This window comes from Anopheles maculipalpis, chromosome 2RL, assembly GCF_943734695.1.
Source record: "Anopheles maculipalpis chromosome 2RL, idAnoMacuDA_375_x, whole genome shotgun sequence".
NCBI lineage: Eukaryota > Metazoa > Arthropoda > Insecta > Diptera > Culicidae > Anopheles > Anopheles maculipalpis.
In genome coordinates, this window is record NC_064871.1 from 19,074,552 (window position 1) to 19,089,499 (window position 14,948).

General features: G+C 42.2%; 1 protein-coding gene across 1 annotated transcript; it reads left to right on the plus strand.

Moving 5' to 3' along the window:
* The first annotated feature begins 9,296 nt into the window (after window positions 1-9,296).
* On the plus strand, window positions 9,297-10,375 carry LOC126558899 (uncharacterized). Its single transcript, XM_050214983.1, has 2 exons — window positions 9,297-9,378; window positions 9,678-10,375. The coding sequence occupies exons 1-2, from the start codon at window positions 9,297-9,299 to the stop codon at window positions 10,346-10,348; spliced, it is 753 nt and encodes a 250-aa protein (XP_050070940.1). The 3' UTR covers window positions 10,349-10,375.
* The last annotated feature ends 4,573 nt before the right edge of the window (window positions 10,376-14,948 follow it).

Consider the following 14,948-nt stretch of genomic DNA (forward strand, 5'->3'; position numbering starts at 1 on the left):
CGTGTTTCTAATCTTTCGACCCAAAAAAACGGACAGGCAAAAAGGGCACCGAAAGAAGTCACGTGTCCTTTTTTTTTTTGTTGTTGCTGGGCCTCCTGAGCGGCGATTTTGTATTGCGTATTGAGCGATAAAACATCCCCAACAACGCGAAACGCCACCCGCGATGGGTGATTGATAATTCCTTTAGGGATCAATCCGTCATTAGAAACCTTCGGTGAAATGAAAGTACTCGCATTACGCATTCGCGTACCATTGGTTTGCAAGGAAATCTACTTGGAATTGTGCGTACTGGCGAGAGAGAGCCTAAATTCAAAAGAAAACACAAATTAGTTATGACTTACCCTATGACCCGCGGGCAAGCAAAAACTAATTACAACAATGGTTTGTCATGTTGCTATGATTACACAGCAGTAGCGCTAAGCAACAACAAAAAAACGGTATGCCAATTAATCACGGCTTACTCAGGGTAGGCATTTTAATTAATTTCAAGTAAATGTTTTTCCACTTCCGCACGTAGATTGAGATAAATGTGCCATTTTGCGGTAATGGGTGACACCTTCGAAGCTCATGATTGCGCTACTACGTCGGACAAATGTCATCTATTTCATCGTGGACAGAAACTAACGACTTCCATGAAGATTTCGAAAGCATTCCTCGCATGGTGACACTTTCGTTAATGCATTGACAGTAACCTTCAAGCAGTATGAGTGTGTGTGTGTTTATGGAGTGTGAGTGAATAAAGCCGCACACATACACACATGGATTCGCCCTTTCTTGATTGCAATTTCTCCTTCCACACGTGAGCTTCTGTAGTTCTCGAGTGGGCATTTGAAGAGTGCCTCCTTCGCTATTCATCGTTCACAATCACACACACACACATACACACACACACAATAACATACCAACACGTCCTTGCGTATGCGAGGATGACGCTCAGCACATAGCCCATATCCTACCGGAAGTGTCCCACCGACTTTGGCGGAACCCAAAGGAACCCGAGATGAGATTGATGGTACACTTCTTCACAACTCCGCCTGTCATGCGTCTGATAACTTGACGTTCTGTCTGTACATGTCGCCACCGATGGTTCTAAGAATAGAAATAGTGGCCCCCGTCTTTCTCATCCCATCCCATTGGGGAGGGGGGGGGGATCTTTCTTTCAGCTGAACCAGATTTTTAACCATAGAAGCTGATCTCGGACGAGCCGAGGGACAGAGTCGTGGCGATAACAATTGTTTACCGCTTTATGGTCTTGTGACACCAGATTCCTTGAAGGGTGGTTATACGAAGGAAAAACAGATTATTCATAGAAAGAAGAAGTCCAGGAATAATACTTCAGCCATTTCGACAAATGTCCTGTGCGTCCTTTCTCATTACACAGAGCAGTATGCTTTTATTTGTAAATCGTCGTCTGTGTCAGACGACGTTTACTTTTGTAAACAACAGAAATTACTGAACTACAGTTGTAAATATCAAAAATGAAATTATAGAAGCAATGCTACGAAATCATCAAATGCTGTCCGGCAAATCAATTGCAAACGGGCTGATTGCAAACAAATAATAAATAGCATTCCCGTTGGATTATCGAATTACACGGGAAAGCTTTTAAATAATTACCGCTTGCGGCTGTCAGCTTCCGCTACAAAACGGCCGACAGGGGAAGATGATACTCTAACCGGATTAGAGCTCTTTCAATAGCGTGCCCGCAGTAATAAAGCATTATTCGATGTGCTTTTTCTGAACTTGCTATATTTGAGTTTGAAGGAAAATAACTATCCGGATAAATGGCGGCCCGGGGAGGAAACTATTTATGGATTTTATGGACGTTCATCATTGCTGTCAATAAGTTGTGGACAGCAAAAGTTAAAATGTAACAAATAAATGTAAAACATAAAGAAGAATGTAGCAATTTTAATAGCATAAATTGACATATTTTAGCTATACGACTAGGTCGTCTTTAACTAAACTACCGTAAACGTAAACTAAAAAAGATAAAATTTTATCAGCTGCTATCTGCCATCTGTATCCATCTAATTGATTACTAGGCATGTTGATAGTATGTAGTTGGATAGTCAGTCCTCACGCCGAGGAAAACGGTTCGGATGGGATTGGATCCCCAGTCCTGCTGATCATAGATCACCGGACCGCCCCTGTTTATAAACATTATGTCAAACTATATCAGTCAGGGCGTTCGGGATAATTTTGACAGTTACATTTTTGTTTATAACTCGTGATGGAGTTGGCATAGGAAAACAAGCAATACGTCATTCGACAGCTAAAAGTGTACGGAACAAGCAGCAAAAACATCCCGTGATAAAGAAATGCCAAAAAAGAGTACATTGTGGAAGCGGATCACATGCATCATGATGATCCGCGCCGGACGCAACAACCGCCGACACGGTTAACACCCAGAACAACCGGTGGCTGGCTTACTGCCCGGCGGACGTGCCACGGGTGCCGCAAACCAAGTTCCCCCAGACGGTGATGGAGTTTTCCTGCGTGTCATCGGAAGGGGACGTGATGCCGCCCCACTTTTTCGAGCAGGGGCTGAGGCTGAACGCGGACGGGTACATTTCCATGCTGGACACCGTCGTAAAGTCTTGGATCACGAGAGTGGCCAACGGCAGACCGTACGTGTTCCAGCAGGATTTCGCTCCGTGCCATACAGCCTCCAAAACGATAAAGTGGTTGGCGGCCAATTTCAACGACTTCACCGCGCCGAATGTGTGGCCTCCCAGCTCCCCGGATCTTAATCCAATGGATTATTTCGTGTGGGGCGCGGTGGAACGGGACACCAACAGAACCTCCAGCAACACCAAGGCGGAGCTCAGGCCCGTTTTCGCGGCCCTACCCCGCGAAACTGTCGCCAGGGCTTGTTGCCGGTTCCGGAGACGGGTGGGACCGTAATAGAAGCCGAGGGCTGATATTTTGAATAAAATGAATAAAATACATGGTAAGCTACTATTTCTAAAACAAAAAAAAATTCCCCAATGATTGATTTTCCCATAATTTTTTTTTTCTTTCTCCGTAGGTGACTGTCAAAATTATCCCGAACGCCCTCCCGATATCTTCTTCTCCTTTGCCTGCTCAGGTTTTGTGCTACATGACATGCCCAGGTATCCCATCCGTTTCCAGTAAGCTTGGTCTAGAGCTGCAATCCTTCATCGACGGCTGCATTCGTTCTCCTACAGGTTTCACTCCCTCTGATCCAGCTAACGATCTCGATATGCTCCTCTATACCTAAATGGGGCATGAGTTCGGCATTACGTACCCCTTTCATCTCATTCTTCCTGTATTGACTACCGTTAGGATATATGCACCACCAAACGGCACAGCTAGCTTGTGCTTCATTCTCCTTCTATACATGCTGTAGCATACCATACAATAATATCGACACATGTTTTGCAAGTACAGCAATCGATTGCACCGCGACACATTTGGGGAGTAAGTAAACATCTTTGAACAACATGCAATAACAAAAAGGAAAACCACGAAGGAACCTTTTCCGGTTTAAAAAAGCAAGCGAAAACTATTGTAAGAATTGGGTGTAAATAAAGTTGTCTTGTCAGTAGCAAAGGTAAGGCCTCGATGTCTCCAAAGTTCCAGTAGGGAAGATTCTCATCCAGAATCTTTAGACGGTTCGCTCAGCTAGATCGAGAGAAGACTTTCGGACTCCCGAATCGATCTCGGATCGAATGCTCTATCACCGGTATCTGTTACTTCTTTTGTAGTTTTGCCTAAAGTTAACCTGCGCTATGATAAACTTTTTGTAATATGATCAACCATTATTTGTGTTGAAAATATCGTTTAAGATATATAGCAGGTATGCTACATATCCAAAAGAGTACTCAATATTGACTTCTTAATAAAGAAGTTAACAGACTTATTCTTTCACTAAAATTCACAATTATTCACAAGCATATTTTCATATTTTTTAATTAATGAATTCATCTCAGCTACATCTGTTTGATGGTGAATGCATCAGAAAGATTTTATGAAACAAAACACACTTCCTTTCATGTAACTACAAGCCCATCCACATCCCATCTACACTGTTATCAGTTTGCTACAAAAAAAGTCGATGCATGTTTTAATTGGGTCAACAATGCACATTCACTCCGAGTACACATCATGTTCCTTGGCTCACACACTCCTTTTATGCGCGCTTTGTGAAGTAAAGCTTCACAAAAGCAAACCTCCAACAACACCACCCACCGGGGAAAATGATGAAATTCTTCCTTTGAAAAACGGTTTTACACATCTCCCATCCCATCGAATAACGCTTGTGTCTTATGCTTCATCGCTTGGCCGGTCCGTCCCCAAACACTACAGTTATTAAATATTATTCTTAATTAGCGTACCGCTGGAATTAAAAGCCAAAACGTGGACCCGCAACAGGGAAACATATTTTCACCCCCTCGGAAGACGGTCGCCCGCCCGCTGCTGACGTCATAATGCTTTGCGTTATTCAATTTAACTACGCAAGCTTCCGAGAAGCTGGTGGAGAGCATGAATCGTGCCGGCGCTGCTACTGTATGGACATTCGTAATGGAAATCATGATGCTGCTGCAGCAAGCAAATGGGATTGCTAAACAGCACAGTACCATCAGATAAGTTTTTCCTATTTAAAAATTCGTCTGCTCACGCCTCCTGCAGTACACCTCGGGATCCGTTCGCACCACGCTGTGGTAAGACGAGAAATGGTACATAATTAAGCACAAGCACAAAACTGCAAATGAACACATTTCGGGCGCAAGAAATGGCTCAAATAATTAAATGAAAGTCTTACCTCCTGCCACCTACGCGAATGACGCATGTGGGGGAGCGCGAAACTTTTTCTTTTGTTATTTATTTTAATCATGTTTGCATAGTTCTGTAACTTTCCGAGACGCAGGATTTTTTGTTTCGCTCGCTCACCATTAAATAAGCCAATTAGAGTGTAAAATAACAAGCGCAACGGCAAAAGGGTTTGCTTTTATTTTTATCTCTCAGCAAAGGAAGAAGTCTTTGCCGTTGAAGAATTTTAAATTATAACATAAAATATATGAATCATTTTTAGCATTTCACTATACAGCTTTCCTGCACCGAAACCAGACCGGAGTGTGGTGTGAAAGTAAAGGATACAACAGCAAGCGGTCGATATTGTTCTAACTTCCCTACGCTTGTGGACGGCAGGCACTCCCGTGAGGGAGTGCAGCATGTGTGGGAGCGCGTTAAGGGACGGTTTATAGGCACCGAGAATGTTCTCATGGTGCTGACAGTTTATGAGTTTTGATACATTAAATTTTCATTACTTCCCTCCGACAGCCTTTCCGCATCGCGGTCGTAGTTTCTAGCCCGCCTGCACAACTGCGGTGTCGACAATTCGGGACGTCTCGCAAAACGAAAACGATAACAGTGATAAAATTAATCCCGACGGGACCATCTGCAGTAATGTAGAAGCCTTGAGGACACTTTTCAGACCGGGGGTGTTAGCAGATAGACGGGGAGGTTTGTTTCTCCGGGAGTAACTAAGCCAACTGTCACGACAAAGCGACGAACTTGTAGGATGACAGCCGGTGGACGAAGGGAGATAACTCTCTCTCTCTCTCTCTCTCTCTCTCTCTCTCACACACACACACACACACACACACACACACACAAACACAGCTGTCGTTTAGAGAAAATATTTTATTGATACACATAAATAAAGCCATAGGATTTGTAAATGTAATGGAATTATAAGCAACAGTAAAATTGAACAAAAATATGTTGTCGCATAAGCTAATAGCTTGTGAATGGTGGTTGAAGTTACGGTATAAAAGTTCATAACAAGGATTGCCTTATTAGGCTTTTGCTCTTCATATAGCTGGACATAAAACAGTGCTCTAGTTTCAGGATTCGATATTGTACTCTCTGATAAGGAATGATCTACTACTTTTAGAATTTTTGAAATTCCAATCTGTTCTAGCATTCGCTCATAAGCACGAGCCTCAATAAAGCAAAACCACACACTCGTAATCAATACTGAAAGCATGCGCCACAGTCCGAAATCTGGCCAAACGTTCAGACAGTATGCGATTGTGGCTAGACTACCGAGTTGCTACCGAGAACGTTTTAAACGAATTGTAATGGAAAACTTTCACAATGCACAGACAACGCAACGTTACATGAAGGATCGACATATTGCTTTGAAAAAAAAAAGTTCCACATAAGTCATATGAGAAATTTCTATGCAGCACTAGCACAAACCCACCGCCGGTGCAGAGGATTAAACTTTGCCTAGCTATTCGTCAGCATCTACGCTAACTGTTATTGCATGTTGCCCCTTAGCCTTTTTCGAGAGTACTCGCCATCCAGAAAACGGTCCGGATTGGAGTTTTCATTGTTTGCCTACCGTGTGTTTTATATGAGTTTTCGCATAACGGTACAAGCAAGTGCAGTGTATGAGCTTTCGCTGGAAAATGTCCATACAAGCTGCACCGTCCAACTAGCGCAATGGATTGAAGTTAGAGGATTCGAAGGATGCTCCATAGATCAATCGACAGCCAACAGAAACGTTTTTTTTGTTTTGTTTTTCGCTCAGCTGGATACATCCTTCGGAACGCTTCGGTGTGTCTCAAGTGGCGCTTCTCGATAGAGTAATGAAGCGAATCAATTTAGCATCATTGATTACCTGCTTTCTCGAGAAACCCCGGGCATACCCCGGAGCAGCTAATACTAATGAGCTCGCGTCGAGATTGCACAGTGCAGGGGCGGGATAATCTTGAATAAATCCTGTCCATTCGTTCGTTCGAAGGAGGGTGCTTTGCGTGCAGCTGTGTTGATGCTTCTCGCAAGCGGATTACTTACTTGCTGGACACATGCCGGTTGCCCGTTATGGAGGAGGCAACAAAGCACAAGTCGGCCAAGTGAACAGTTTTAATCGCTCGGACGTTAATGCATGTATTTTTCATTTTCAAGTGAAGTACGTTTTGTAGTAGGTCCAGTTTAGAAGCTACTCAGGCAAAATACAAAACCCGTGCAATGGATAAAATTCAGCCACTAGAGAAAGGTTTTCAACTTATCTTCTTGAGTGAAAGAACGTTTTTAGCATCAAAGCGGCTTGAAAGTTGGTGAAAATCTGTAGTAGCATTTACAGCTTACGCTTCTACACAAGACTCAGAGGTTTAAAAGCATTTGCAGATTATAGAAAAGTCCATTCTTCTTCAATGTAATGTATTTTTAAATTTCAAACATCTACAGCATTTAACTTTGTTATGTATAAATGATGTCAATACAGTACAATTCATTCCAGAAGCATACATTTTCCGATTCTGTTTAATTGTTATTGAAGATAATATAAACATAGAACTAAATTAACGATTCCACATAAATTTACCGTAAACAACACCACAATGTCATCGAAGGAAAGCTGGTAGCGTTTATGAGGAAATGCGGTTTTAATTATACAATCATAAATCACTCACTAGCACAGGTCACTAATGATAATGTAAAAGGGAAGCAACGGAAAATTGCATCCAAACATCTCAACACGCAAATCAAACGCTAACAGGGACCATCGGTTGAAAACCATAACTTTAACGACAATCATCAAATACATTTCACTACTGCAGTCAGCAGCGTGAGCATCGACCAGTTGACCCTTTCTAATTGATTAGGTAATACCTTTTTTATGATTAATTATGCTTATTGAAACTGCCCTGTTGGCCTTCAAAAAGTGAAAACATTTTCTGCTTCCGTGCCGGTTTTACGTGCGGTAGATGTCATAGGGTCTTTAGGGTCGTACATGAAACGCTGAATTCCGATAGGCGATCTATTATTCATCAATCAACCTAGGGGTGGCGGGATTAATGCTGCACGAAAAAAGATCGATCCGGAAGGGCCAATTCCGAGACGAATCGCAGAGGAAAATCTACAAGGGATAGGGCACGGTGTTTGATGCACCGAAAAATTCCTTTATTATTTTATCCCTTCCAAGAAAAACAAAAACAAAAACACAAAAAAGCGCATAACCCATTGCGAAAGCGGATTGAGCGAGCTTCTTTTCGGAAAGTTGTTAAAAAACTTATAAAACGATAGCTTGTCGGTAAATGAAAGCATATTGTGTACGCTTCATCGATAACGAACCGATTGTATTTAACACACACACACTCACATAAATTGGTCGAAATGTGTCTTGCTATGCAACTGCAAAACCACCACCACCGGGTCCATATTAATTAAGCACATTACATGCATTTCACTGTACACGACCACTCGTACGCTTGATGGGAAAATAATTTTACGAAACACCCGATTTCCATATCAAACGAGGTGGAACAAGCTTCCGATGGGGTTGGTGAAGCTGTTCCTTGCTACATTAACCGGTGGCAAACGTATTCCGCTTCGCTTTGCCACTGTTTGAAGTGATATAAAATTTTAATTACAAAATACCAATCCCGTTTTACACAACTTTCGTACGTTCGATTGCAATGGGTGCAATAATGTTTTCCATTTTCCAATTGCAAACGAATCGCCCCGAAACCCATCAGCAATGCATCCGAGTGTTCCAATGTGAAGGAGTGGGGTTGGAGGAGGGTAATATCAGTTTGATGCATGCATCGATGTACTAATCACCCTTGCCAATTGGGAAAGAAAGCGCAGAAGCTAACATTAATCACTGCCGGGTGGAAAATGTTAGCTAATAGTTTAAGTTGTTTCTAACAAAACTAAAGTGCTTGTTTCAATATAAAGGTAAGCGGGCCTCATTGTGTAACGTTTGCAAAATGATAGACACCGTTTTAATTAGAATTTTTCTTTTCCAGTTAGAAGCTTCTATGAGATAAGCGTATTACCCAAACAAATACTTTGTTCCAAACAAACCAACACAACCATCATATTGATGATTTATAAATAGCGAAAATAGCAAACTAAATTGCACTTTAACGCACCAACACCTTGATTGGACATTTGCAATTACCACCAAACTACTGTACGCTGTTTCCTACCAACCGGCTGGTACAAAAGCCATCAACCTGCTGCAAACCCGACTGACCGTCGTTAAGCGACCAGCGCTGTGCATTCCATCGTTAATTGAAAAAAAAACAAACATTATACACAGCTTTCGAGAGAAGCTTTAGATACAATTTACGGCTGCTTTTTCTGCCACGGACGCAAAGTATCCGGACAATATATAAACAAACAACCTTAACTCGATGAGGCCAGTTGCAGTGCGAACAGTTTAGTTCACTGGACACGTAATTGGAAAGTTCTAAAATTGAGTTTCGCAAGCAAAAAACTCCGTTTTGCAACGAGCAAGTTAGAATCTGTTAGAGATGCATACATTTAAAGGTCATTGGTTAGCTATAGTTGGATTATTTCTTATAACGTTCGAGTTGCAATCATTGCAGTGTCTACGTAAGTATACCTTTCAATTATAGTTTTCTTTGCTTTCGTGATAGCTCAGTGCTTATTTTTAGTATGTTTTTGTGTTTAAATTTGTGTACTTTAATTGCCCTTGTACGGGTTTCAGACACAGAAAAAGTTCTTTTAATTTCATTTCTTCATTTGAATGAAATTGGAATGATTTCAGCCTATTCCGATCGCCTTCACACAATCATAATTATTAAAAATCTTGTACAAAAAAAAAAGCAATACCATAAGCGCATACCCAATTTAAACAATTTCCCATTAAATTGTTGGCTAACTTTTCACAGCAATTACCCCTGACACACGACATCCGCAGTCAGCAGCTCAAACGCTACCACCGATCCTACAATCCATCGATTCCAAAGCGAAACTGGATGGCTTCAACCGTGCGCTACACGAACGGCTACAGCACACCCGGGCCAATCTACGACCCTTGCAAGCTCGTGCCACCCAACTGCAGCACCGTTTTGATGCGTTCCAACGCTTACCTGCTCGCCGAATTTCGCCGAATTCGGCTGCCACGCGCACTGCACGCAACGAGGTGGTGCAGGAAGCACAACGGCTTCGGACAGCCGTCGAGCGTAAGTTACAGGGCTTCGACGCCCTAGATCAGCACTATCGAAGCATGCGAACGTTGCTCCAATCGAAACGCAAGAATGCGGGTCTGCCCCGTGCCTGGTTCGACCGGGACACCGAGCGTCAGATGGAGCTAAATGAGCGCATCTACAAGAACATCATCGACCTGCTGGTACACCTGATCGAGTGTCCGGTGAACATCATACACGACGTAATGGGGCCCCCACCCCAACCGTCCACACCCGTGCCAGAGACGGACGATGGTGGGCAGAATGGAGAAGACGGAGAAACTGAAGGAAACACACTTTACGATGAGCGCGAACCAATCGAACTGAATGCAGATGTCAGTGGCGTACCGTGGCTGGAGGAGTTTCATTACTAACCCATCGCCCGTACACGAACAAGAAGATGAAATTGGCAGCGGGAATAGTAGTACGGTTACAGAGGCCAATCCCACAATGGGAGTAGTGATTGGTGGTGGATCATCTTGGCATCAGCAACACAGCACGAACATGGCGTTCGGATTTTGGGAGCATATTTTTACACGCAACCCACAGCGATGAAAAACTGGGCTGGAAACAAAAGCATTGGAAGCGTTGGAAGATAGGTTTTTTTCTTGAAAAATAATTGCATTACAATCCATCTTGCAATGGACGGGCTGTGGATCAATTCTTGATTGGATCAATTCAAGCAGCTAAGGAAGCTGGCGGCTTAAAATACATCCTAATACACACAGTACCCTTTACCCATTGTATTTCGTGGTGTTGGAAATGGAATTGTCTGAACTGGTCTAATCACGCTTAAATATTAACCAGATTGCCGAAATCCCATCTTCCCGCCAGTTCGCTTTTCGATAAGCTTTTACCGAAAACGTTTCATAATCACTCCAAGTAAAGAAAAACGACCGGGAAAGGGATTTTCGCACACACAAACCTGCATCAAAAGCTTTTCTCTCGAGGCGGAAAAGCGAAGCAAAGGAATAGAATAAACTTCCCAAAATTGGGTGAAATGCAAGCATAAATCACTTTTACGACACATCTAAATCTTTGTTCTTCTGGCGTTCATCATCTCATGTGTGTGTGCGTGTGAGTGTATGTTTCCCATGTGCTGAATATGTGCGCCTGTGTGAGTTTCTGTACGATTTTCTATGCCTTCCCCATCTTCCAGACATTAGTCTTTTGCTTTAACGCAAACTTCAACGATTATCTACCGACGTTGGATGTGTCATGAACCGATAGACACGCGCCCTTTTTCCTACTACCAAGCGTTTCACCGTTTTACCCTCTACCCACCCGAGCAATAGTGACAGGACAAAACTTTTTCACCCTTCACTTCTGCACAATCCAGCGAACGAACCCAAAGCGAACGATCAACCCAAACAACGATTTAACATCCATAAGTTAATCATAAGCTTTGCGCGATGGATAAGCAAAGACGCGCGACTGGGAAGATGCGACGACACCGGGTGGCGGGTGGCGCACGAAAAAAACAATCCCCGGATTTATGGCAATCGCTAGCGTTCGAAACTGCCGTTCGCAAGATTGAAGCCTTGAGACGCTGAGACTGTTGTGGCAGGATCGAAACCGGGTGCAATGTACGATTGCACGGGATATTCAGCTATATCGACCGTTGCAAACGGAGAGGACACACGCGCCCAATCCAAACTTTGCCATCAATCATGTCGGCTGAGCTGAACATGGATTGGAAAAAAATCTCTACCGACTCAGCCTGACTGCTCTGCAATGTGCAACATTTCTCAGCGTAGGATCCTTGGTGTGCCGCTTCATCCGGTGATTGGGAATGGATGATTGCCGTGCTTATGCTATTGTGCAGTTTTGTGTTCAATCTCGACACGATAACGAAGATCAATTCTTCTGCAAAGGGATTATTCGAGTTGAAAGTTTAAAAGATTAAAAAAGGGGAAAAAACAAAATCGTGCAGCTGTTTTGTAGTTTGGTAATGGGATTTTGGAGCGAAGCACAGAGAGATACATCTAAGGAATGAACGATGAAGAACTATGCTCTAAAATTCATGAAATTTTAAACTAGTTTTTCGGTTAATTAACGCAGGAACGTAGTAAACATATTAACATTCCTGCAACTAGTTGCATACAAGGCTAATTAAATAGTAAGTTTAAATTAAAACATAACACCTCGACCGAATTAAGTAACAAGAACTTTTTACTCTACTCAATTTCATCACCAGAAAAAATCAACCGAATGATAGGAAGATGTAATTTTAAAAATGAAGGAGTCTCTTCTGGTGATTGTTATTTTCATTACGTAAAATACTATTTTTGTGCTGTAAATTTTAAAAACTTGGACTAAATGGAATCATCAGAACTAACGTGGAGTTTTTCCTGTTTGAACCAGCTGACACCAAGCATGGATGAATATGCATTTAGTTAGCATACAAGGCTCCGTTTTACATCGTCGGGTGAACTTCTACCTTAGCATCTGCATGGTGGTGCATTAACAACATGCAAACTGCAAAGTCAGCAGACATTCTGCAGCGATTCAGCAACAGTTTCCCCGACCAAAGAGGAAATAAACAAATGCTTCGAATATGCAGTAAAAGATTCTTACGCTCAGAGGTACGCTGTGCAACGCTTCTTAATGGAAGGATAATGTACGTCTGACGTACTGTGCTTGCTGTTTGCGAGCTACTGTAACAGGCCAACAAAATTACCCTACCATTTCTATGGAAAATAGATGCTAAAAGTCATGGATTTTAATACATAATGCAAGCATCGTACACAGAGTCCCGGGCAAACGCCGCCCAGCAAGAGCCAAGCGACTAAGGTACGCGTCGTTAATCAGCATCGAACCATCGCCTGTACCCTATCAGCATCGATTATTTGCGCTCGTTGCCATTTCATACACTGCATCCAGCATCACTTCTATCGCTTAATGTACGGGATGAAATCGATACATAAAATACATTTTCTGTAAAAGTCTCCGTTACGAAGCATAATGTTCAATCGTTCATACCGCGACAAGCAAAACATCACCAGCAACCAGGCGTCTCCATTTAATGACGAGCAGCCCCGGTGCTGGTATCAATAGTCTTCCGGGTATTTTTATAACTGCACAGACATATGTTTGAAAAAAAAAAACTTGATATCTACGAACTAATTTGTGTCGTGTCTGACAAACGTTACAGCATCCTTGTGCCTGCCAATGTCACAGATATACACAACAGTGGAACGTGCCTGGCCCAGAAGGTTATAAAAGGGAACACCTGTCCGGGCGAGAATAAAAAGCAGAGCAAACACGCAAATCGATAACAATCAAACGTTCGCTCACCGACTTTCATCTTTTGCGATTCGCTTCTAACAGGAAATCAATGTTTCTGGAAAATTTCTTTGTCACCGTCGATAAATTGTTTCCAAAGAAATCGTGCGTTTCGTTCGCAATATTTATGTTTCTCGATTCTCTTTACACAATTCTATTTCCATTGCTGGAAAAGATAGATTTTTTAACAGTTGTATTTTATGCTCCATTTCATAATGGTAGATAATGATCAAGAGCTTTCTTTGTCGAATAAATAAAAATGGGGAATGTGTTTCCTTTTTTCGTTACGGGATATGTGACAGTTGAGAAACATTTATTTTCACTGTTTATATATTGCATACGGTCAGCGCTAGCAACAATCAAAGGAATTGGTAGTATGGGGAGCACAGCTAACTAGGTCACGAATAGTTATCGCTCGAGGTGACAACTTCTTAAAGCACAGGCTCCAGAGTCACCTGCAAAAAAAACTATTTGTTAAGAATTTTACCCAAAACCACCCCTGGCTAAACGTAGTACATCAACGTTAAACAGATTTTGAGCGGCGATAGATCTTAATCTAAATAATTCAACCCATTAGTAGAGCTTTCTAACCTCTTTTGATTGAAGGTACAACTTTCCCGCACTCTTGAGGCCGTTACCATCTACCATGCGCCGAGCACAAGAAAGCATATCAAACGATCAAGCATTGGAAGGCTTTGTTTAATTAATTCACTCTTTACCTTCAGCTTAATTTAATTCATTTACCTGCAAACTGTTCCTCAGATAATCCTTCTACAAGTGGACTAGCAGTTGGTTCAGCTACAACGGCCAAAGCCAGTTGCCGTGTTAAGTGTGAGAAATTGAATTAGGCAAACCCCGGAACTTCCGGAGTGGCGAGTTACAACGATAAAAAAGAAACAAAAAATAAGAGAGCAAAAAAAAGGTGGAAACTTAAAAAATGGTCCCACCCGCCTTGGACACACTTTTTTGTTAGACTATGTAACCAGCGTTGTGCTTTTCGATGACACTCAAGAAGATGTCGGTGTTTTTCCCATCGTCAATATTTAAACGCACTTCATTTAGCATGTCATCCGTGCCTGTTACTTCCAGGTTATTTAGCGTCTTCCATTCTGTGTGAAGGTTTTCGGTCAAAGCTTCTTACATTTCCGTTACTCACCATTAACGAGGTTGCATGACAATCCGAACAGGTTCGTGTTGTAGCTAAGGGCGCAGAGAACCAAGGGTCAAGCTGTAAGCGAAAAATGCGAAAGAGAGCAAATAATTAAACAACTTTCTCAACAGCGCTGTAAATTGACGACGGTAATGAAGAGAAATATTTACACCCAAAACAAGGGACAAACGGTAGTGGCACTTTAAGTTGCTTGAATATGATTTATAACAAAAAAAAAAAACACCCGGTTTATTGACACCACGAGAGGACATAATTCTAAGAAAACATGCCCGTAAGAAGATGAAACTATTGCCATTTGTGCATCGATTGTACATTTATTGCTTTAATGCACAGTTAGAGATTCCTCAATTTCTGGACATTTCCAATTTTTTTTACACAATTAAAGTCTTCAGCACCAACTTTACAGCCCAGAGAGCAAGAAAAACAAGCACCTTTCGCTTCACAATAAATTACCGGTTTTGTAAAGAAAAGCAAAGGCTTTTGGCAAGCCGAAGAAAACTTCTGCCATGCACAAAAGG